This window comes from Centrocercus urophasianus, unplaced genomic scaffold (assembly GCF_019232065.1).
Source record: "Centrocercus urophasianus isolate 14NV4802_14NV808 unplaced genomic scaffold, USGS_Curo_1.0 seq_25, whole genome shotgun sequence".
Classification (NCBI taxonomy): Eukaryota; Metazoa; Chordata; class Aves; order Galliformes; family Phasianidae; genus Centrocercus; species Centrocercus urophasianus.
In genome coordinates, this window is record NW_024884811.1 from 14,076,550 (window position 1) to 14,101,698 (window position 25,149).

The following is a 25,149-nucleotide window of genomic DNA, read 5'->3' on the forward strand; positions in this document are numbered from 1 at the left end:
CCTTAGATATATATATATATTCTGTGAGTTCTTTTCTCACTAGATAGCCGTAATGAGTCAGCATAAGATGACTCACCTTTTAAAATCAAGTTTAGTGTCATTGTCAGTTGTGTTATAAAAAGCTCAATTTATCAAAAGTTGCATCAATTTGAAGAATCAAAACCACCTCCCCAAAAATAAAACGCCAACATTTTAAAAACAAACAAAAACTGCCTTTCTGTTGCAATGTTATAATGCTTACATTTGTTCAAATTAACCATTGTATTTCAGGTTTAGTTTATAGAGCCACAGAGGGGCAGAGTTGTCAACCTCTAGATCAGGTTGTATAGGGCCCTATCAAGCCTGGCCTTGAACACCTCCTGGGATGGGGCACCCACAGCTTCTCTGAGCAGCCTGTACCAGTGCCTTACTGCCCTCCGAGTGAAGAATTTGTTCTGAATGTTTAATCTACAGCTGCACTCTTCTAATTTAAAGCCTGTACTCCCTTGTGGAATCACTACACTGCATGATAAAAAGCCCCTCCCTGTCTTTTCTGTAGGTACCCTTTAGGTACTGCTTAACGGCTGTAGTGAAGCCTCCCTGGTGCCTTCTCCAGGCTGAACAAACCTAGGTGCCTCAACCTGTCTTCACAGGAAAAGTGGTCCACCTGCCTGTCCTGGACATGCCCCAACAGGATCATGGTGCTCCTTGTGCTCAGGCCCCCAGAGGGAGCATTACTGCAAGTGGAATCTCGTGGGAGCGAAGTTGTGGAGAAGAATCTCTTCCCTCGCCCTTCTGATCACCTTTTTTTTTATTACAGCCCAAGATATAATTCATTGTTTGGGCTGCAAGTGTATGTTGTTGGCTCTTGCTGAATTTTTCATTCACTACAACTGCCCAGAACTTCTTTATCCACTCACTGCCCATCCTATGTGCATGTTTGGGAGTGCCAGGTGGATCCAGTTGCACAGCTTTACGTGCGGCCTTGTTGAACTTCATGAAGTCTGCAGAGGTCAACCTCTCATGTCTTTCAAGATACCCTGGCTGGCATCCCCTCCAAATGTGTCAGCTGTATCCCTTAGCTTAGTGTCATCCATGAGCTTGCTGAAGGTGCATGATCAGCGCATCTGTTTCAGTCACAAACGAAGACTCACACGTATAATATTCTGCTCATTTTTTTTCTGTCAGCCACTAGTTGGTGCCCTGTAACAATCCTAGAAATCTTTCCGTGAGAGACTGAAGCTTGCTCTTTTGAAGCCATTTCAAACTGATGATTTTTTTGAATCCTCCCATTCTTAGTGTGCACTAGATATATTTTCATGTTGATCTCTGGAACTTTAATGACTTCTGCAGCTAAATGGCAGGTCTTAGAAAACATTATCTTTGACCTGCCAGCTGGTAATAAATAGCTAATGTTTCACACCATGGCTCAGTCTTTTTGTCTCTTTTGCAAAAAAAGAGCCGTTTAAGACATAGTAGGGTTCATGGATTTAGACTTTTTTTTTAAACAATGTTCTTCGGGGAATTTTGGGGGGATGTTGGCAATGAATAATGGTTTGTAGTCAACTAGTTTTGCCATCCTATTTTACTGTTAAAAATAGAAGACACCTATTAAGTATGTTAAATAGCATGAACTTACTGGAGGGTGTTCTGCTACCTAGGTTTCTTTGTTGGAATTTGTATTTGTATGCAGGCTTTAATACAACCATTCATTTTTCTGGCAATTAGCTTCTGTGATGATGATGATAAACTTACCTCAATGAATCTGGATGTTGACATAGGTGTTTTTAATTGACTGAAGTTGTTTGACAATTGAATTGTTCTGATTGTTAAAATATCAGCTTTCCCTGGCATTACTGATGCAACTGGTTTTCCTGGGTGTTTCATTTGAAATGTTGCAAGTTTTCTGCGCCTAGAGCACCTCCTGCACTGACCTTGATGCCTGCAGAGCTGCTTCTCTCCCTCGTTTTCTCACTCCTGTCTCCCAGCTGCTGTTGCACAGCAGTTTTTCCCTTCCTTCAATCTGCTCTCCAAGAGCACATCCAGTGTGGCTTATGGCTCAGCTCTGGCAGCAGTGGGTCCCCTTTGAAACAACGAAGCTAGCTCTGCTCTGACAAGGGACAAGGGCTCTGCTCACAGAGACCACCCTTGCAGTCTCCCACCAACAAAAAGTGCCTAAGTTTTGTGGTTGTTTATTGAAACTGGGAAGTTGGAATTCTGAATACTGGGCAAAACTTGAAAGAGAAAACACTGAAACAGGGTGAATATATTTATAATTCTGAAGTGAATTCATTCATGTTTTGAGTTTGTAGATGGTACCTTTCATTAAGTAAATGAAAAAGATCTGTAGAGAAGGTAAAGCATTTGCCACTCTGACTTAATTATGTTCATCTAATCATTGAAATCAATCTAATATTTAAAACTATTGAGCTATAAGGACTATAAAGGTATAGGAATAGGTGGGAATAGGTGAACGGTTGGACTGGATGATCTTTTAGGTCTTTTCCAACCTTGGTGATTCTATGATTCTATGATAAAAGTGTAATTAGGATGAACTATAAGGAAGATAAAAGTGTAATTAGGATGTCCTTTCTACAGATAAGGGTTGAAGTTATCAAGCTTTTCTTGCTTCACTTCTTCACAAGAAAAGAGATGTTTTAGTTAGTTAATGGTCTAAGCAAATTGGTGTCTGCTGTCATGTCCCTGTCTGAAGTTACACTGTAAATCTGTGGGTATTTTAATTGTCGGGGTTCAAGATATTCCTTTTGTATGTGTTCACCTCTAGGTGTGGGGCATGGAATTTCAGTCATGAAATGAAGACAGAGATTATTTCAGAAGTTAGGCTTCAGAAGCATAAGTTACTGTGGTCTAAATGACTTAATTATTTCTACCAGTAACCAGTGTAGATAAAAATACATGCAATATTAACCTTTTACTTCAGTAATTTATTTTTCTGGGATAAAAATGGAAGGAGATAGTTCAGACGTTTCTTGTTGCTGTTCTCTCAACAGGCAGTATTGTGTGTGCAAAATTACACTGCCAAAAAAGTCATGAATCTGAATCTGTAGCTTTTTGTGAAGTTGCTCATCCTTAGAAATATACTGCATTTTAAGTTACTTCAATTCTCTTGTGGGAATGGGAGCACAATTTAAGCTTGCTTCTTCTCCCTTCTTTACAAAACATTCTGGCCCCGTGAGTTTTAGGCTCACCACTTCTGGTAACTGAGGTTTTGGTAGCGAGAGTCCCCATTCTGCTTGACACTTTCGTTTTAAATTTGTATGTTTGTGTAAATTTGCAGGCCATCGTGAGATTTTAAAGTTCTGATGCATTCCTTTGGTTTTGATTGGCAGTAGCCCCAGCTGACATACAATTATGTTTGTGCATTTTATGTCCTTTGACGTGTACTGTTGCAAAATAATGTTTCACTTATTTCAGGTAATTAGCATTTTTTACTTGCTGTTATCTGTAGAGATGTTATAGTCATTTTATATCAGTACTGTATATCTTTTCATTTATAGTGGGAGAGTTAAAGGGTACCTGCCTACTTAATTTACAGATACTTTCATGAATCACACATTATAATTGCCCTCTATAAATCTCAAAATGCTGTGGAGAATTACACATTTCACCTACCTTAATCCATTTGTGTCTGCTTTTTTACGTAGTTTCAGTAGTTGTTACTCTGTAATACTGATATCAACAAACGTAATGAGTCCAGAAGAAACAAAAGAAAATAAGGGGAACTACATTATTTGGTATAAATCATACCAAAGTAATGAGGGCATATCATCTAGATGAAGTGCATCTACCCAGTACAGAATGAGAACAGACTAAAGGCTGTTGCTTTTTGTGTATCTGCACTGTATAATCATAGAATCATTAAGGATGGAAAAGACCTCTAAGATCATCTGGTCCAGCCATCAACCCATCACCATGCCCACTAACCATGTCACTCAGTGCCATGTCTACAATTTTCTAGAATACCACCAGGCGCAGTGACTCCACCACCTCCCTGGGCAGCCTGTGCCAGTGCCTGACCACTCCTTCTTAGAAGAAAAATTTCCTTATATTCAATCTGAATCGCCCCTGATGCAACTTAAGACCATTTCCTCTTGTGCTGTCACTGGTTACCTGTGAGACGAGACTGACCCCTCTCCTCTCCATCGCTACAATTCCTTTCAGATCACTGTAGAGAGTGATAATGTCTCTCCTGAGCCTCCTGCAATCTAAACAATCTCGGTTCCCTCAGCTGCTTCCTGTTAAAACTTGGGCTCCAGATCCTTCACCAGCTTCATTGCCCTTTGGATTCATCCACCACCTTTCTTGTAGTAGGCTGATATCTCATCCTCAACCACACTGATTTGGTAATTGGTCATTTAGGAGAAAGGTAGGGAAATGCTTTTATTTTATTTACCTTGCTGGTTTTTTTTTTTCGTTTTTTGTTTGTTTGTTTGTTTTGTGTGTGTTCTTTTTTTTTGGTGAACAGCATTTGACTTTGTCCTAGTTCTGCTGATTAATTTGTAAGAGCCAGTAGGACCATAGTGTGAAGAGCGGAAGATAGAGCTGTCTGTTGTTTGTAGAGAAGTATTTGAAAGGTTAGGAGAATTAAATGCCTATTGAACTAAGAAGTAAACAGATGGCATCAATCACTGTAGATCTACTGCTATGTTTCTAAAGGATAATCTGAACAAATAAATAACAAGCCCAGAATGCAACTATTACTTTAAATACAGCACAACAGTTTTTCTTCTACATTCTTCTTCCTGTTGCTTTCAGAGGAAGTGCTGTTGAAGCTGTTTTGGGGAACAGAAGCTTTGTAGTTACGATTTCAGTCTAGCAGTAAAATCTGTTGCTTCATTACCTAATATATTTAAAATATCTTAGAAGTATTATAACTATTTCAAGTTCTGATACTTGTGTTAATTTGCAGTTTTTGTTTAAAGATACTAAAGTAGTTAATGGGATTTACCTTAGCAGTGCAATTCCTTCTACTATAAAACTTACAAGGTTACTGTGGCCTGTTATTACTGAAATAATTATGAAATAGCAGGTGTTGTATTGCATTGTATTCCTGTTCTTAATTGGAATTTCCACGTGCCATCCTAATTTCTGCTCCTATTTATCATTGTTTATTTTGGCTTCCTGCGGAACTGTCACCCATGAAGTCACAGAATCATCCAGTCAGAAAAGACTTTCAGCATGATGAGGAGCAACCATCACCATGGCCTGTTGAGTCCTGTCACTAGACCATGTCCCTTACTGCCATGTTCACACATCTCTTAAATACCTCCTGGGAGGGGGACTCCACCAGTGATGTCATTTTGATTTTAATCATACAATATTAAATTACAAGGCTGGGATTTACTGAAATATTCCATGTTTGTAGATGGTTGCAAAACAGATTCTAGAAATTGCAGGTTGTTCCTTGAGATGTTTAAGCTAGAAATAGCTTATTTCTTTTTGAATCCTTAAGGTTAAATGTTTGTCATTACAGTAGCATATTTTTCTGTGGTAATATTTTCATTATTATATACCAGCAATGCAGTCACTGCTGTCTATCTGTTAATGTTTCTTCAGTTAATAAGGTACGTGGTGGACAGTAAGGTTTTGGGGTTTTCATGACAAAACTGGAACAGCAAAACCACCAGTTCTGGTGCCTAAGTTAACAGAGATCTTCTGCTGTTTACCATTCTCATTTTCAAAGTGGAACTATGGATTTCTGAATGCTACCACATCTATTAAAATCAGCCTGAATTTGTCAAATAACATTAGTTATTTGGGCTCATTGAAATATTTTTTGGTGTCACACGAAGATAAACAAGTCTTTTTGATTAGCAGGAAGCCAGTGCCTAGGATGCTGTAGGATGCATAGTGGAGGAGTGGCCAGAAGAGGGGTGAGAGTTTGGTTCTTGTCTACATTATGGAAGCTCTTTAGAGTCTTCAGTTGTGTTATTTTATTGCAGTTAAGAATTTTTTTCTGTTATGTGATAAAGTAAGCTCTATGTTTGATCCATATTTGAGGCCATAATTATGAAGTATCAGTACCAGGCCTGAGGAGATTCTGGAGGGAAGCCAGAAACAAAATTACGTAATTCCCAGTTTCTGGAATTATGCATGTAATGGACATTTTTAACATGGATTTTATAGTGAGCAACTTGTTTGAGTTTCTGCTGAATATAAAGATTTTTTTTTTTTTAAAGAAAAATATGTGCTTTGGTCTTACTTACTTCAGCAGATTGCTTGTCAGACAGCCATGTAATTCTGTATTCATCACGGACTGATATATTTCATGGTTCTAGAAAAAAAACAGCAAATGGGCATGCATACTTGTCAAAGGCTTCATTGAGGAGAAAGCCCTGTGTAATTTTGCATACTGATAGTAGTAGTTAGCATTTAGTGGGGAGAGAATTGACTAGCTGTTGGATATGTTGTACTTGTGTTGCAAATTAGCTTGCCTTCTTAACAGTATAGTATTTGAGTGAGTTTGATTGTGAAACAATGATTTGCCAGATTTTCAAGAAGGGAATAAAATATGGTAAAGGAAGCAGGCTCCTCACACTTAAATATAAAATGTGAAAGACATTTTGTGACAGATTGTCAAGGGTAGACAATGATTACCTCCATTATTATCTAGTGCGTTCAGATTGTTGCAGTAACTTGTCATTAACTGTTAAAATAATTGCCATTTGTTCCATTCCTGTGCCTCAAAGCAATAAAATAATCATGTTAGTAATGATTTCTGATCATTTATGAAAGAATGCTTTTTCATATTGTGTATGAGGAAATTAAGTGTTGTTCCTACATGAGTGAGGGTGTCTTTCAGAGATGATACCAGAATGTTGGTTATATGATTTTCACTTCTGTATGTTAACTACAGGAATACTTGTCTCCAGTATTAGTTTTAATAGATTTTCTTTGTCAAAAGTAGTTTTAGTTGCCTAATACAGGAAATAAGAAGAGTCCATAGGTATGTGTGTAGATGAAGTACAACTTAAGAAATTGAGCTCGAACACATTGAAAACCTCATTTTGTAATGGAATGAATGTGGTGATGGATGGTAATTGTTTTTGGCATTTAGTGAAATGGTGTTTCACATTTGGTCTTCATTGGAAGTTCTTGAAGGATGCATCTCTTTGAAGTATTTGTGGAGTTATGTAATTGTGTGTGCAAGTCTGACTTTTTTCATATTTGGACCATGTGTCTTGATATCACGGGATCTAATGCAGGAATATGAGCTCTTGAGAACAGCTATGCATTAAAAATACGAGCATCAGCTGTGTGCATGCAGTTTTCTCCAGTGTTAAGTTCGGTATATTTTACCTACTTTCATGGCAGTTACAGAAAGCCTGTTCACATTTATGTGTTGTTTACTGTATGGTAAGGACTTGTATGTGATCACTGGCCACTGAAGAGCTGTCATGTACGTCTTTACCTCTAGTAATTAGTGTGACCATACTGAAATAAGCCTGTTAAATCAACAAAAAAATTCTGGAAGCTCCATCAGGTAGTAAAGCAGGCAGTCTTAACTCGCCGCCTTGACAATCACAGGTAATACAGGGCACATTATTTACCATAAACAAGTTACACTGTAGAGCAGCAATTTGTTGATGTAGACTTATCTGCAATTTAAAAAAAAAAAAAAATTAAGCACATAATAATTTTGTGAAGTTTACTTGTGAGGTTCCTTCTTCATTTGTTCTGCGAGTCTTCATTTTCCACCATGCAGTGCCGCATCATCACCTACCTTGAAACTATATTCCTATGATCAGCTGTTTTTTGCTTTACCTTTCCCTCCCTTTCCTGTTCTATGTACTCTGTATAGTTACTGACTAGTGTTCTTTTATTCTAGCTTCCACCAAAGTCTGTTGGATTTTGTCAAATGCTAGATTGAAGTTGCTGATGTTTTTAATGCTGATGTTTTTAATGATGAAGGCCAGTCACCTTCATCTTCTGTGATGTGTTGAAAGTACCTGAGAAGGAGCCATATTCTTTTTTTTGAAATCTTGTTTTCCTCTTGCCTATAACCATGTTTGTCCTCATCCTTCTAGAACACCTGATTGCAGGAGTCTGTCGAACTCCCTAAGAATTCCAAGGTGTTATTCCCTCTTTTTTTTCTGCTGACACAGCACATCACTGACGTGTCTTTTCCTGCAGGCCTGTCTCATTTTGTCTGAATTTGCTACATCTATTCAGAATATCTTCACACGTTTTCAGTGCTGTTCTGCACGCATCCTATCTCAGTTCATGGCAAGTACCAGCTGTGGCAAGTTTGTCCATAGGACTCTAGATCCTGTGTGATCTCTCGTAGGTAATTTGTATCAACTGCTACTTTTTGCTGCTTGTTTGTTTATTCAGAAGCTTCCAATTGAACATGTTTTTATGAAAAAACAAATTTGGTATAATCATTTTGTTTTGGAGTAGAAGAGATCCTGTTTTCCCAGAAGTGTTGTTGAGAAAGTGAAGTGTAATCATGAGATGAGTTTCTAACTTCAGCAAGCTGTACAAAAGTCTGCCAAATCTGTATAGCTCCCAGATGGTTAGCAGCGTATCTGAAGAGAGAAGTTTTAGTGCTTCAAGGGGGCTGTGGAATTTCATATCTTGTTAATAAAATTGGCAAGATTTATCAAGTCTTGTATCTAGAATCTTCCCCAATATATCCAGTTTTCATTGATTTCTTCTTTCTTTGGCATTTCAGTGAAGAAAGTAATGTCTGTGTTCTGTTTAAAATCGCCATATTTTTCCTTTGTAGTGAGACATGCTATTTGATTGAAGTAATTGTAGGTAAAATTCAATGTACTGTATTTTTGTACTCCATAAATAATAATTCAATACCTCAAAATATGAGTCTTTTCTTAAAAAAGCTGTATATTACTGGAGCTTAGAAGCTTAGTTATGATGTCACATAGGTTGGGATTTTACTTCTGCTGGAAATCTTACTTTGATTTTCTGTAAGCACAGCGTATACCAATATTAACATTCTGCGACTTCTTATTGTTATGGTAGATAAGCTCTTACAGCAATCCAAGCCATGTAAAAATTAATAGCTCAAGTTTTCGTGTTTTTTTGGGGTAAATGGAAATTTTCTTATTCTAATTTTTTTTTTTCAGCTGAGATAATCATTTGTCCTCTTAGATCACATGTCAATGAGGTTGTTGATGGTGTAGAATCATACAGTACTGACAAAACCCAGAACATTTTTCTCCTCCAATTCCAACTCAAGGCATGGTCAACAAGAGCAGTTTTTTCAGGATATTGTCCAGTCGGGTTCTGGATATCTTCAGTGGTGGACATTGTCATCTCCGTGAACAATTTGTTCCAATGTTCAGCCACCCTTTATAATGGTTGTTTTTCTCTGTGTTTCAGTTTGTGTCCATTTCCTCTTGTTCTGTCACTGGGAACTGACGAGAAGAGTTGTGTTTCCATCTTCTTTACTACTGCCCCCAGTTCTAAATCACTATGCTATGTTAAGATGCCCCTTAACCTTTTCTTCTCTAGGCTGCATGGTCTCATTTCTTTGAGGCTCTTCTTGTATGAAAGAAGCTCTTAAACTTCTTTATGGCTGAATTTGCTCAGGTCTGTCTACGTTTTTCTCCTACTTGGCAGCCCAGAACTGGACCTGGCATTCCAGAGCTCTGTCTTGCCAAAGCTGAGAAACTTCATCCTCCTCAGCTGGTGATTCTAAAGCAGCCCACAATGCTGTTTGACTTCATTGCTGGCTCACAGCCGGTTTGTTGGCCACCAGGACCCACAGATATTTTTTCTACAAATCTGCTCAGGGGTGTGATTTAGCAGCGGGTTGTTAGGGTAGTGTGGTTAGGTTGTGGTTGGACTTGATGATCTTTAAGGTCTTTTCCAACCGGAGTGATTCTATGATCTGCTTTACAACCAGTATGTGTCCAGCCTAGTGGTGCCCAGGACAGTACACCGTGCTGATCAAACATCAGAGGTTTCTAAAGAACGTTTAAAACATCACAAGTGAATGGATCTGGGGGTTCCCTACAACAAGTGGGAATGGTTTTAAACTGAGGCAGGGGAAGTTTAGGTTAGATATTAGGAGGAAGTTCTTCACACAGAGGGTGGTGATGCACTGGAACAGGTTGCTGAAGGAGGCTGTGGATGCCCCATCCCTGGAAGCGCTCAAGGCCAGGCTGGATGTGGCTCTGGGCAGCCTGGTCTGCTGGTTGGCAACCCTGCACATAACAGGGGGCTGAAACTCGATGATTTTTGTGGTCCTTTTCAAACCAGGCCGTTCTATGATTTTGAATCTCATTCTTGTTTCTGATACGAGCTATTTTTGATGCAAGTTATTTCAAGTACGAAGTTTCATCTCATTTTTTGTTTTAAGACCTTAAGATTCGAACACGTTACTGCACATCACTGTGCCACAGCATGTGTTTGGAATATGTGTGCTCTTGTTCCATAGCAGATGCACTGCAAGGAGTTCAGCCATGTTTGTGATCTGTGTTAAGATGAATGGCACAGCATTAAGCTAAAATTCTCTTGCTCGCTCCTACCAGCCATGACATGCTGGTTTCTGCAGCTCAGCTGATGCATACTAGCTTGTTACATGCTACATGCTGGTACCTCAATTGTGTGTATGAGCTTACTTTCTGAGAAGAAATGGGAATAACACATAGAATATTCTATTAAATTTGTGTTAATTAAACTTAGAGTATGTATATTTATTTTGAAGCTCTATTTCTAAAAAAATAAAAATAAAATTCTTCTTCCAAGTTCCTGATATGTGGTAAAATATCAGATTTTACTTTTTAAGTTTAGGAATACTACTTCGTGTTAGCTCATTTCTTATGTCAGCTGTGGTTTATGGTTTTCATAAAACTTCTATTGGAACACTGACTTTACAACTGTATTTTATATCCCAGGCAATTTTCTTCTGTAGGGTATCTGATATTTAATGTAGTATACAATCCTCTCCTTCAGAAGAATGAGGCAGAAAATTATTTGAATAAAGAACTATAAAAAAAAGGCTTTTTTCCCTAAGTTTGCATCATTGGAGCAAGTAGCATGGCTCAGTTTCTCTTAAGAACAGTCCCTATTCCCAAAACAACTGAAACGCTTTTTATCCTGAGTATTTATAAAAGAACAGAATGGTTCTATTTTGTCATACATTTTTCTTAGGGAAATGTACATAACTGGAAAGGTCAGTGTTTCAAAGCTGTATGGATATTTCCAGACTTTAAGACAGTTGTAACCAATCATGGTTTTTGAGCAGATGGTTCACTGTGTACCTGCAGGCAAGTATTTCTTCTTCAGTCTTTTTCTGATGTGTCCTCAAGCCTAGCAAGCAGCTCTGGTGTTCTGTCTTAATTTCTCTCAGATGGGTCTTTCTGAGGTTCGCATGTATTTTACTGACAAATTATTGTCCACTTTTTTTTTGTTTTGTGGATGATAGCAACTTTTTGGATCACTGCACTGTTCACAGACATTGCTTGCACACAGTTTAACATCTTTGTGAATGAGCAACCTCCCTTCCCTTGCCTGTCTTTATTCTGGTGGCAAACTGTTGACAAATATGCAGTAAAACAGTATTTGGGCAATGCTTGCCTGTATTGGCACTATCTTCAGAGGTAGGCCGTTGTGAATTTTGTCTCAGACTGACAGTCATCAATGAGCAGCAGTGTTCTCCATAGAAGTAAAAATATGTGTTCTTGAAACACAACCTTGGTATAACATCTGTTTTCAGAAAGTCAGTGTTCCTCCTTCCTTCTCATTAGTTATGTCTCCATCACATTTGCTCAGGTTTCTAAAATCCTCCGTTTCTGAATTTTTTTTTTGCGACCTTCATGGTGCTGCAGCTCACTGCCTGGCCAGCACACCACCTTATTGAGCTCAGAGCTCATGAAGGGTTTGTGGTAGGCTGCCTGTGCAAGATCTTAGGCAAAACTGTAGTCTTCTACTGCAAAAGTAGTTTATCTAACTAAAAGACAGCTTAACGCTTTTACTTATTTATATAGAAAATGTAGTGATGTGTCCTCTAGTGTGAACACCTGAACATAGGAAATGAACAGTTGACAACTGCGCAGCTGGTTGGGGAAATTGTCTCAAGATTAATTAAGTACTAAGCATAATTACCAGTGTTATTTACAGATGAGTGGTACTTGAATTGCTGCCAGGACCTCAGCTTCAGTTTTGTTGCTTTTCCAACTATCATTCCAGTCAGTTCATAACTTCAAGTCGTCATGTATCTGGTCTGATGTGATGCAAGCTGGATCACTGAAAAATGGGGAGGAGGGAAAGATAAAGAGTGGGAAGTAAAGGAAGATAAAAACTGCATGTGAAGTGTGTATGAATTTAATTTTATCAGTGCTGTGTTAAGAATGCAATGTATGTAGATTAACAGCTTTTCTACCTTCACAGTGAATTTAATAGAAAAATAAGTGTTCCTACACAGTTCTGGAAAGGAACTGTGAAACAGGATTCAGAGAGCTTGTGGCATTGATTTTATTAGTATGAAGTTGTCTTTAAGGATTGAAGACTGCGCTCCAGTAGCTGTTTTATTATGCTGTTACAGTTCTTCAGTTTGAAACTCTAGTGTTTCAAGATAAAGTTTCACCAAGTTCCGCCAAGTTCAAGATAAAGACCTACTTCTTCTGTCAGCAGACTCACTTCTTCATTTTCTTAGGGGAGGATAACATTAAAGAACAACCATATCTCTTTTCAAATAAGAGTTATTTTGGGATACTTGTTTATTTTTGGCTTACTTTCTATCCCTATACTGAAATTACTCTGACTTCTGTATTTTGCTCTCTACCAAAATACAGAAATGCCAGTGTTTAGTAGCTTTTGATGATGAAAAGAAATTTTACATGATGAATGTAGCAAGGCATATTTGGTTGTTTTTTTTTCATACCTGGCTGAGGGAGATTTTTGACGATAAGGGGAACTGAATTCAATTCAAGAATTTCGGTTTTAGTTTGACATAAGTTTCTGTGTTAACTTTTTCATTCACTTAAGGCCAGTTGTGCAGTAGTACTTAGCACTCCATCTGTTTTCCATAGCAAATACCCAGTTCCTTAAAGCAATTAAACATATTTTATAGGGATATGACCACAAAAATCATTAATGTTGCGATGCTGTGACATTTTAAATAAGACATCAGCTTTAAAAATAGAAATACTTACGATTTAAGTCTTCCCTAAGTATAATGTTACAGTGAGACTGTAATACTGTTGTAATTGCAGGTACCGGGAGGCTATTCAAAGGTGGGATGAAGCACTTCAGTTAACTCCAGAGGATGCTACACTTTATGAGATGAAATCACAGGTAAATCATCACAGCTCTTTATCAGTTTAGAAATTCAGAAATAAACAACTGTGATTATTACTACATATTGTCCAGCTGTGTGAAATTGATGTGTGGATAGAGTACAACAAAACTTATTTAGGATTTCCATTTCTTCTCAACACAACAGGATGCTTTATAGTAGGAATTAAAAATGTGGCATATCCCAGCCAATCACAGTAAGTAACATCTTTGCTAGGATGTGAATTAGGATGAACTTCATATAGTGACCATCTAACCCTCTAATTAATTGCAGTCTCTCTGCAAGGCTTTTTTACCCTCAGTGGAATCAAAAGATCCTCCCAATGGAGTGTCATCTGCAAATTTACTTAATGTGACATTCAGAGGGATGGACAGGCTAGAAAGATGGGCCCGGGTGAACCTGATGAGGTTCAACACAGCAGAGTGCAGAGTTTTGCACTTGGGCCAGAGGAATCCCAGGCATCCATACAGACTGGAAGGAGCAGTCCTTGAGAGCAGCCCTGTGGAGAAGGACCTGAGGGTCCCGATGGATGAAAAGCTTAACATGAGCCAGCAGTGTGCTCTTGCAGCTCGGAAAGCAAATGGTATCCTGGGCTCCTTCAGAAGAGGGGTGGCCAGCAGGGACTGGGAGGTGATTGTGCCCCTCTACTCTGCTCTTGTGAGGCCCCATCTGCAGTACTGTGTCCAGGTCTGGAGCCCCAGTACAGGAAAGACAGGGAGCTGTTGGAGAGGGTCCAGAGGAGGGCCATGAAGATGATCAGGGGGCTGGAGCACCTCCCCTACGAAGACAGGTTGAGGGAGCTGGGCTTGTTCAGGCTGGAGAAAAGGGAGCTGTGGGGTGACCTCATTGCAGCCTTTCAGTACCTAAAGGAAGCCTACAAACAGGAGGGGAATCAACTCTTTGAAAGGGTAGATAACAGCAGGACAAGGGGAAATGGTTTTAAGTTGAGGGAGAGGAGATTGAGGTTGGATGTCAGGGGAAGTTCTTTACAGAGAGAGTGGTGAGGTGCTGGAACAGGCTGCCCAGAGAGGTTGTGGATGCCCCGTTCCTGGAGGTGTTCAAGGCCAGATTGGATGGGGCCCTGGGCAGCCTGGTCTAGTATTGAATGTGGAGGCTGGTGGCCCTGCCTGTGGCAGGGGGGGTTGGAGCTTCATGATCATTGAGGTCCTTTCCAACCCTGGCCATTCTGTGATTCTGTGATTCATGTATATCTTGAAGGAAATTGGCCTCACTATGGAGACCTGTGAAACTGGCTGCCAGCCTGTTATAACTGTATTTACTATAACCAACCCTTTGAGCCTAACTCATTAGCCAGTTTTTTACAATTGCATTATATTTTTATCTATCTGTATCCTGGACATTTTGTCTAGAAGAATACTGTGAGACACAGTACACTGAAATACAAGAAGAAGAGGTCTTTGGACTCATGAACCCATATTGGCTGTAACCAATGAAAGGATAGATAAATCAGTCTTGGAAAAGAGAATTAATTGAAGTATAATTACGGTTTAAGTTCATCAAAGCCAAAGGCTTGCATCCATCAACACCTCACTAAAGTTATGGTACCGACTTCTGGTTTCTTTTTATAGCTTAGGTGGCAAAAGTGCCAGGTTGTACTGTTCTGTTTGGATGGTGAAATTCCTGTTGCTATCTATGTGACAAGATACAAAATTGCTTTTACCCACACATTAAATAAAGATGCTGTTCTACAAAAATGTTTTAAAGTTGGATTAAGAATGAGAACAAGGATTGTGTGGCTTCAGATTTCTTATATTGTTTTCCTGTGTTTAATACCTGTAGAAGCTGCATTTCTTATTTCAGTTGATAAAGACTATTGTCCATCTTTCCATCGCATTTTTTCTACTTTTTTATTATTTCTTATTCTTCATTATTTAGGAAAATAACATTGTAACCAACATGATGGAAACAAAATACTTGCCAAGCTTCTGAAAATGTCACCTGTGTTTTATTATGTTTGTAGAACATAGCTTACTAGGCTTTGGGGAAGATGCACAGTTGCAGTGTTGTGTATATCTTTGTATTTACAAAGACTGCTCTAACAAGAGTGAACAGGGCCTTTTTCCTCACATGACACATTAGGTTTCTTTTTTTGAAAATATGAAAATCTTGTTTATGCTAATGTAGAACAATAGATGCATTTTCAGATTTTGGGAGAGACTTCTGTTGTATCAGAGAAAATAGTGAGAGCTGTTTCTTCTTCATTCATGTTCTCTGGAATTCTCAGTTAATACTTAAATTCTTAATTGTGAGCAACATATTTCCTTAGTGAGCATATGCTTTTTTAAATCCAGGAGAAGTACAAGAGAAAGTTAAAACTGTAGATCAGTGAATGTTTATGTAACTGTTGGTTTTTTTTGTTGGTTTTGACCCTGTCAAAGCCTTAGACACTGTATCCCACAGTATTCTCTTGGAGCAGCTGGCAGCCCGAGGCTTGGATAGGTATGCTCTTGGCTGGATAAAAACTGGCTGGAGGCCTGGGCCCAGAGAGTGGTGGTGAATGGAGCTGAATCCAGCTGGAGACCGGTCACGAATGGTGTTCCCCAGGAGTCAGTGCTGGGGCCTGTGCTCTTCAATATCTTTACTGATGACCTGGATGAAGGCATTGAGTGCACCCTCAGTAAGTCTGCAGATGACACCAAATTGGCTGGAAGTGTCGATCTGCCTGGGGTAGCGAGGCCATACAGAGGGATCTGGACAGGCTGGAGAGCTGGGCTGAAGCCAATGGGATGAGTTTCAGTAGGGCCAAATGCTGGTTCTGCACTTTGGCCACAACAACCCCAGGCAACTCTATAGGCTTGGGGCAGAGTGGCTGGAAGACTGTGCAGAGGAAATGGACCTGGGGGTATTGATTGATGCTGGACTGAACATGAGCCAGCAGTGAGCCCAGATGGCCAAGAAGGCCAATGGCATCCTGGCTTGCATCAGGAACAGTGTTGCCAGCAGGAGCAGAGCAGTGATTGTCGCCCTGTACTCAGCTCTGGTGAGGCCGCATCTCCAGCACTGTGTCCAGTTTTGGGCCCCTCACTGCAAGAAAGATATTGAGGCCCTGGAGCGGGTTCAGAGAAGGGCAACACAGCTGGTGAGGAGTCTGGAGCACAGGGCTTATGAGGAGCGGCTGAAGGAGCTGGGAATGTTCAGTGTGGAGAAGAGGAGGCTCAGGGGAGATCTTACTGCTCTCCATAACTGCCTGAAGGAGGCTGTAGTGAGCTGGGGGTCGGCCTCTTCTCTCGTGTAACTGGTGATAGGACTGGAGGGAATGGCTTCAATCTGTGCTTGGAGAGATTTAGGCTGGATGTTAGGAAATACTACTTGTCTGAAAGAGTGGTCAGGCACTGGAATGGGCTGCCCAGGGAGGTGGTGCTGTCACCGACCCTGGAGGTGTTCAAGGAATGTTTGGGTTTTGTGTTGAGGGACATGGTTTAGTGAGAACTGTTGTGATGTGTGGATGGTTGGACTGGGTGATCTTTTAGGTCTTTTCCAACCTTGGTGGTTCTGTGATTCTGTTGTTCAGTTTTCAAATCTTTATTGCTACTGTATTTGATTCTAGTACAAAGAAAACAAAAAGAAGCACAGGTTGTGGTCAATGTGGCTTTTTTTTGGTTACCACACCTCTGTTGTCTGCAAACTGAATGGAGTTAGATTTTGTAGAGCAATTAATTGAAAAATTAGAAGTTGCTTTCAGTGTAGTAATGCTGAAGGAGTTTTCTGTTCTGTGCAGCTACAGAAGTTTTAGATCTTATCTAGTTTTGAATTTGATTTGAGGTGAATTGGTAGAAGACGGCATGTTGCTTTCCAGCTCACCAGAAAGGACTCAGAAATCGGCTGAATGATTGTGATTCGGTTTTGTAAAATTTCTTCGCTTAATGATACTGTTGGAGAGGAGCAAAACCTGAAAGAATATCATGGACATGAGCCAGCAGTGTGCCCTCACAGCCCAGAAAGTCAACCATATCCTGGGCTGCATCAAAAGCAGCACGGCCAGCATAGAGGTGATCCTGCGCCTCTACACTGTGAGACCTCACCTGCAGTACTGCATCCAGATGTGGAGTCCTCAGTACAAGGGAGACATAGGCTGGTTGGAGTGTGTAGAGGAGGGCAGCAAAAATGATCCAAGGGATGGAACACTTTCTCTACAAGGACAGACTAAGAGAGCTGGTGTTCAGCTGGGAGAAGGCTTCATGGGGACGTGATAGCAGCCTTTCAATATCAAAAGGAGGGCTATAAGAATGAAAGGGACAAATGCTTTAGCAGGGACTGTGGTGATAGGACAAGGGGAAATGGTTTTAAACTCGGGAGATTTATGTTGGATATAAGGAAAAAAAAATCTTTTACAGTGAGGGTGCTGAGGCACTGGATGCCCCATCCCTGGAGACTTTCTGGACCAGGTTCTGAACAACTTAGCTCAGATCTAGAGTCTAGCTCTAATGTCTCTGTTCATTGCAAGGAAGTTGGACTAGATGACCTTTAAAGGTCCCTTTCAATGCTAAGGATTGTATGATTCTACGATTTTAATGAGAGAATTTGCATTTTTACTTTCAGTGTGAACTTTGCTCTCTGCTGAAGAAGGAACCACAGCTGGGAAGTTTCACTGTTTCTCATTGTATTCACTTTTTGTTGTTCCATAGTACATTCTTATTCACATTGCAGTGGAAGATACGTCTATGTACAAAATTGTATACTTCATAAAATTATTTCTTAAATCTTTTTAAACAAAAGTTTAAATCAGCAGCATTTGTTTAGTATGCACAAGTAACTATTACAGATGTTATTTGTGGTATGACTTATGCTTACTGGAAGCTGATTAGTGTAAGGTGTAATTTGATATCTTTTTACTTTTAATGCACTGATGTGAGCTGTAAAAATCCATTTTTGCCAAAATAGGAATACTGAAATCATTGAAAAAATACTGTGGTTAATACTTAAATGAAACTGTCTTCTGACTGAGTATATTGTTCCTATCCAGCATACCAACACAACTACTAAAGCTATTACTGTGTAGCTAAATGGGAAAGTTTAGGTACCTCCAGATTTGGAAGAACACCAATTTCTGCAGGGCCTTGGCTGGTGCTTAGAGCCTATGAAGTTCATCACTGTTGGTGCAAGTCATATATTTGAGGGGGTGATTCATGTTAGGAGTAACTTTTCACTGCGTGCAGAGGATTTTTATGGCCTGTACTCATTTTCTGTCAGTAAAGAAAAATCTCCCTGTGAAGTCATTCTTTTTTGAGATTTAACATGGAATGAAAGATTGTGGATGGGCTTTAAGATCTGTGTATTCTGCAAGGCTTATAATTTTAGTATGGGTTATATAGCAGTTTCCCAGTTCATCAGTATTTGCTTTATCAGCAACAAAGTAACATTGTATATATTCTGTTGTTTAATATGCAGCTCAGCAAAATAAGCTAATGACATAGTAGGAATCTGTAAATATTTATGGAAAGGATTAAAAGATCTGTATTCTGACTGATGTGGGACAAACATCTTTCCTAATTTCTGAAGAGCGGAAATAGCGTTTAAAGTTTTCAGTTGTCAGTGACAGTTTGCAGTAAGTGCACTTCCAGAAAGTCATATGGGATCTGTGAAGTTGCTCAACTGAATCTTGGTTCAAAATCCATGAAAGCTGATGAGTTTCTTTTCATTGCTCTCAGCTACTCTTTGATCTCTGATTATGATGTGTAGAGAAGTTAGGGGTGCACATACTGTTCTCCTTTTTGTGCAAGATGTTTCAGTTTCTATAGTTCATCTTCCCTTACCAGCTTTAACTGCTTCTCTGTTGAAAATGCTGGATAGCAAGTGAATGCTTATGTGAGCAGCTCGTTTCTGTACTATTATTATTTAAACGTTTTGGAAAAAAAAACCCTGTCTTCTATTGTTAATTCTGATACTGGATCAGTAGCATTTTGTTCAGAAGAGTGTAGGAAGCTCACCTATATTCAGTCTTTAAGAAGGTTGTTGTGGCCTAAATTCTTAAACATCCAGTGCATTATTTCACTGCTGGTTTGAATTATAAGAAGTCATAGAATACATAGGAGTTGTATGAAATGAGCCTGAACCTTTGTGCAGTGGACCAACCAGGTATCTTTCCTGAAGGAAGAGACATATCAAAGGGCAGTGGTTCGACTGTGTAATGAACTCTCCTGGAATTCAAGTAGAATTCCTGAGAGTTCACCTGGCTAATGTTGCTCATCCAGTGATACTTGTACTGCAGAGATCTCAGATAACATATTCTCAAACATGCCATGCAACTATGACAGCATTTGTGCTGTTTCTTAGGGACATTGAATCTACATGGTTTAGTACTGCGGGGAGAGGGAAGACAAGGATCTACGACTGTTGTTTTTTTTCCCACCATAAGTTAATACATTTTTAAAGGGATCCCGAAGTATCCAGTACAGTTGTTTTTAGATATTTGTAGAAATGAGTGAACACAGATGAAAACAACAACAGAAAAAACAGTTCTCTCAATTTAGTAAGCTTTCTGGCTGTTTATCAGCTGTCTGATCTACTTTCTGAACCATCCAGCATCCTCAATTGGCATACAGTGAACAGGATTTCAGCTACGTATATCTTTTATAGGCCAAGTCCGTTATTTAAATCATTCCAACCACTGTTCTTAAGAATTAAGAAATCCATTGCTGTAGAAGAAATCCATTGCATATGAAGAAATAATTTCAACTTCCACTCATCTCTCTTCATACTTAAAAAATTGACAAGCTTCCTAAGAAATGGACAGAATTCATAATCTGTTAATCAGTTAAGGTTATAACAAATCAGCTAATAATAGTTGCTGGTTTATATCTAGTAGGTGTATGATCTTTGGTATTTATATGTTTATGTTACAGAGAATGAAATTTAGTTTAATACAAGGCCTATATGTGTGGCAGGTAGTTGAAAACAGACTGGCTGCTGTGCATCCATCCATGACAAAATATAGCAAAAAAAAAAAAAGAGAGATGTGGGAATAATTTTTTCCTGGTTCCACTGGAATCTGTTTGCTGGAACAGACCTTTGGCCAACATGATTTTTACAGTCAATGAACTCATCCCTGGAGATGTTCAACACCAAGCTGCGTGGGGCCCTGGGCAGCATAATCTAGTGGGTGGCAACCCTGCCCAGAGCAGAGGTTTGGAACAAAATGATCTTTAGTGTCCCTTCCAACCCAGAACATCCGGATTTTGTGAACTCAATGTAGGTATGAACTGAACTGAATTTAACATACCCTTCTGACAGACAGTCCTAAGATGCTGTTTTCATGTGACAGACTGAAATTCTGCTACCAATGAGTATTGAGATCTGTTGATTTTAAAATGGCATTACTGTACGTTTCTGTGGATTGCAAAAAAAAAAAGAAAAAGAAAAAGAAAAGTCTAAAAGCTTACTAATTAAAACAAAGAATTACTTACAAACAAAACAGTACATCATGCTACAGCACAAACACAGTACCTGTGTAAGTTTAAGAGGAGGGAGATTTACTGAGAGGATTACGGCACAGCATCTGCCTACTTGGAAGTTCTTGTGGTCATGAACTGCATTTAGTCTGTGCAGCAGTTGATGAAATTCAGTAAAGGAATTACCAGATTCTTCGTGTATTCTCTATCAATATTGTAGCTGTATGTATTATACTGACTCTGCAGAGTTGTGTTTCTGTATTTTTATGTATTTGTAGCTTTCTTGTAATGTCTGTTATTAGCCATTTTGTGATTTACAGTAATTATGTAATGTTCTAATGTTACTTCTGCTGTGCAACCTAGTAAACTGATAAATATTTTAGTGTTTTAAATAGATCGGTTCATTTCTCTCCTGAAAATAAAGACTTCACAGATGTATGTCTGTGAATGACACAAACTTCACTATAACTAGAAATAAATCACATATGGGATAAGATTACTTAATTGTGAAATCTGAGTGCTGCCTTGCTAATGGAGTTTGCAAAAGAATATTCATACAAGAAATTAGAGTAACAGAAGTGAAACAGAATCTTAGAGAGTCAGCTCTTAGAGGGGACATTCATTAAGGAGTATATCTTAATCCTCACTATACAGGCAGGTGATTTTGGCAAAATAGCTCTTTCCTGGCATATCTTGCTTCAAAACAAAGATCTGTTTTGTTAATAGGATTGTCTCTTCATGGAGGTTTTCCCCAGCATGATTTTGACAGGTAAAAGGTTGATGTTCTCTCAAATGAAGGGTAATGTTGGTGCATTTTTGTGAGAATACATCGTTCCTCTGAAGGATCATGCTATTTGTCTGGTCATTGAAAAATATCCTAGTGCAACTGAATGTCTTTTTTTTTTCTGTTAAAAAAAAAATAATAATAAAATAAAGGTGCATTTTAAATAAATACTCTGACAAGTCTGATTTATTCTAACAGTTTTGGCAGCCCAGCCTGTGGCAGTTGAAACTAGATGATCTTTCTGGTCCTTTTCAACCCAAGCCATTATGTGATTCTGTGATATGATTCATGACTTAAAATAATGTTTGCTTGTTCCTGCTTTCACTAGTAATATGAGTTTTTATGAGTTTTTGTGGACGTGACTAGCAAAGGGTGCAGTTATTCATCTCCACTATCAAAAAAATTCCCACCGTTGAAATAGGTTTGAGTGTAACTTGAGCTTTCCACAAAGTTGCTGATAATGTGTTCCAGTTGTATGTGTCTGGATTCTGACAAGAATTCCCAACAAGATGCATTCTTGTTGTAGTTCCTTCTGAATGGAATTCAGCCAAATCACAGAGTGCTTATTTTGGAGGGAGCCTTTGGGGGTGGTAATTTTTATTTATTTAGTTTTCTTCAGAAGAATTATTTCAAAGCAGTGAAGGTAAATATCCAAGTATAACCAAACATCTTAATATAAGAACTGGTTGTAATAATGAAGAGATAAAATGAGAAGATTAGCAGCCAGCATTCTAATACTGCAGGTGTAAGGAGCACTAACGGTTGACAGATTCCTGTTGCAGTTGCACATCTGAAGGAAAGATGATCATACATCATCTCAAGTATTTCAAGCAGATGGACTGGGATGAACGAAGACTAGAAGCATCTTAATGGGAGGCAGAAAAGTAGACCATTATGCTAATATCATGTTTGACCAACTCAGAGTGACAGTAAAAAAAAAAAAAAAGAAATAAATAAAAGGAACCAAAATATAAAGATTATTAAAAAGACGATAGAGTAAATTTGTGTGCAGTCTGCTTTATTAAAGTGACGGTAATGTCACATGTGGAGTAACTTAAAACAAAGCTGCACACATTCAGATCTGCCATTGCATGTTCATTTTGATGGACTTTTTGCTTGAAAATAAAATTGCATGAAAATAATGTGCATTAAGATTATTTATCTATAATGGCTGGCAAGTATAGGTGTGTGCCTTTATTAATAACTGAGAAATGTAATTGTGCTGGGTGGCTAATTGGAACACTCTAATGTTTTAGTAACTTGAGAATCTGATGCCATAGTTGCTATTAGCACAGTGTTTACCATCATGATTTGGAGGAGTACTTTTAAAGCAGCTTATCTAAATTAATGCACACAGCAGTTTTACATAGATGGAAGTGGAGTAATTGGGATGCATTATTATCAGCAAGGTTGTAGTTCAGTAGACAAGGCAGTAAAATTCGTTCAACACTGCAAATTACATCCTAAATATTTATAATGGTATTTTGGAGTTGTTGCAGTAGAAAGTACTTGTAAGAAATACTGGCTACTCATAGAGATATAAAATTGTTCAAGTGGTTATATACTTGGGTTTATCTTCTGTTACGAGAATAAACACATTAAGAGATGAATGTAAAAGCTAGTTGAGAGGTGCAGAATCACTTAATCTTGATGGGATGTACACCTCTCCACCAGTAACAGTTTGACTCAATTAATGGATTTGCTTCAGTCAGAAGAAGATACCCAGAAAAATGCAGTTAAACTGAAAGTTTTGAAAAAATGCACAGTGCTCATTATATTATTTTTTTCATGAGAAAGCACAGTTGTTGATAACTGTTGAGGAAAAAAAAGAGGAGAAAATGATATGATGTGACCTACAGCTGTGGGGGGTTGTACCTAAAATTTTTTAGGTACTTTTGAATTCAGTGCGTAGCCTGTTGAGTTAAAGTGAAACCATGCAACTACTCTTTAAAAAAAGTCTTACTAAAACACGACAGGTATGGATCCAAAGGCTTTATTGGAGATTTTGCTTACTGAATTTCTTGCGTGCACAGTTTACTTTCTGCAGTAAAAGCTATTTACTGTAGCTACTGTAATGTTGTGCGAGTACTTTGTGAATGAAAGTTAATTAATATTAATTCAAGATACTTAAATTTGAATCCTGCTCTACACCACACTCATATTTGTCTGTTTAATATACTATGGGAAAGTAAGGTTAAATGCGTTCTACACTTGAGCAGCTGTGCTGTTGTGTTCTGTTATTTATCATGCTTGAGGGTTGACCAGTTGGGCAGAAAGTGGCTAGCCATGCATGAGTCTTACTTGTGTGGTTAACTTTTTCATCACGCTGTTGGAATGCAGTTGTCATTGTTTCTTTTGCTGTTACCTATCACCATAGCATGTGGGTGTCTGAAATAATGATCTCAGAGTGATGCAGGTCTTCAGGTAACATGCCAATTTCATGGAGGTCTTGGAAAAACAAGGCAAGCTCTGAGCCACGTTATGAGTTGTTAACTATGATTTATAGTCTAAGTTACGAAGATTCAGAACAAGGGATAGAATAGTAGTGGGCCCATACTAACCTGCAGTGCTGAGTGAAAGTGATCTCCATGTTCAGAAACCACTATTTTAATTTTTTTTATGAAGATGACTTCATATCTAAGTAAAGCATCCTTCAACAGCAAGTTGTCTCTCAAGTGTAACATTTTTGCAGTTGTTACACTGTTGTTTTCATTCTGATTACCATTTTTTTTTCCATAATTTTATCATGTGCACTGTAACTTTATTGGGTAGATTTCAATTTTCTATTAAAAAGAAAAAGTAAAACTCAGGAGTTTTGCAACAGTACTTGCTTATTTATTGTGCTTAATTCTCAATGTTGTCCCATGGTGTAATGCCACAATTCTAATACTCTTTTACAGAGCGTGGGATTTGTAGGGAGGAAGAGGGGATGCCTTCCAAAGCAATTAATCTACTTCTAGGATAATTGCTGGAACAGTTAAGATGAATCATCCTGTAGCATGCCTGTTTCTCTTCATGAGCTATGGAGCAAGTATAAGTGTCATAGACAGCTGACTATGAAAAGATAGGTGAGATGAAACTGTCTTTAATACTGGAAAAATGGTGGTTACTTGAGTAATCCCAGAAAACCTAATTCTGTTTTCAGTTGCTTATTCTTATTCCTCTTATTTTTTTGCCATAGGTTCTGATGTCTTTACATGAAATGTTCCCAGCAGTGCATGCAGCAGAAATGGCTGTTCAGAGGAACCCACGTTCCTGGGATGCCTGGCAGACTTTGGGACGTGCCCAGCTTGGACTAGGAGAGATAGCACTGGTAGGTAAATAAATAACATTGACATGTTAAAATTGTGAATTACATCCTCTGAACTGTGTGTGAGAGAGTGAAAGTACAGAAATACCAAGGCAGTTGAATAGCCGTAAGTAGCTTGAAAGCAGGCAAGGAAAAAGATGTTTGCTGTTTGTTACCAGTATGCCCCTCTACTTGGTTGCTTATCGCAAATGCTTCCTGTGTGGTTTTGCTGCCAGGCTTGTGTAAGACCTGCCTAGCTCAAAGCTTTCTGTGTTGTATGCTGTGTTTAAGTGGTGGCTTTATGCAGCAGAATAATTTCAGTGATGTAACTGTGTATGCTACATTCTAGATGCTGTATGTTGCAACACAGCACACCAGGCTTTAGAGCTGAAAGTACTGTAAA

General features: G+C 38.7%; 1 protein-coding gene across 4 annotated transcripts in view; it reads left to right on the plus strand.

The window, feature by feature from the left end:
• TTC33 (tetratricopeptide repeat domain 33) overlaps nt 1-25,149 on the plus strand; it is a 41,277-nt gene that overhangs the window by 7,253 nt on the left and 8,875 nt on the right. For 3 of the 4 annotated variants that reach the window (XM_042825610.1, XM_042825608.1, XM_042825611.1), the window contains exons 3-4: nt 13,182-13,263; nt 24,639-24,770. In XM_042825610.1, the coding sequence (XP_042681544.1) occupies nt 13,182-13,263; nt 24,639-24,770 (214 nt within the window). Of the gene's footprint in view, nt 1-632; nt 3,384-13,181; nt 13,264-24,638; nt 24,771-25,149 lie in introns of those variants that run through there. The other variant, XM_042825609.1, reaches the window with a different exon arrangement.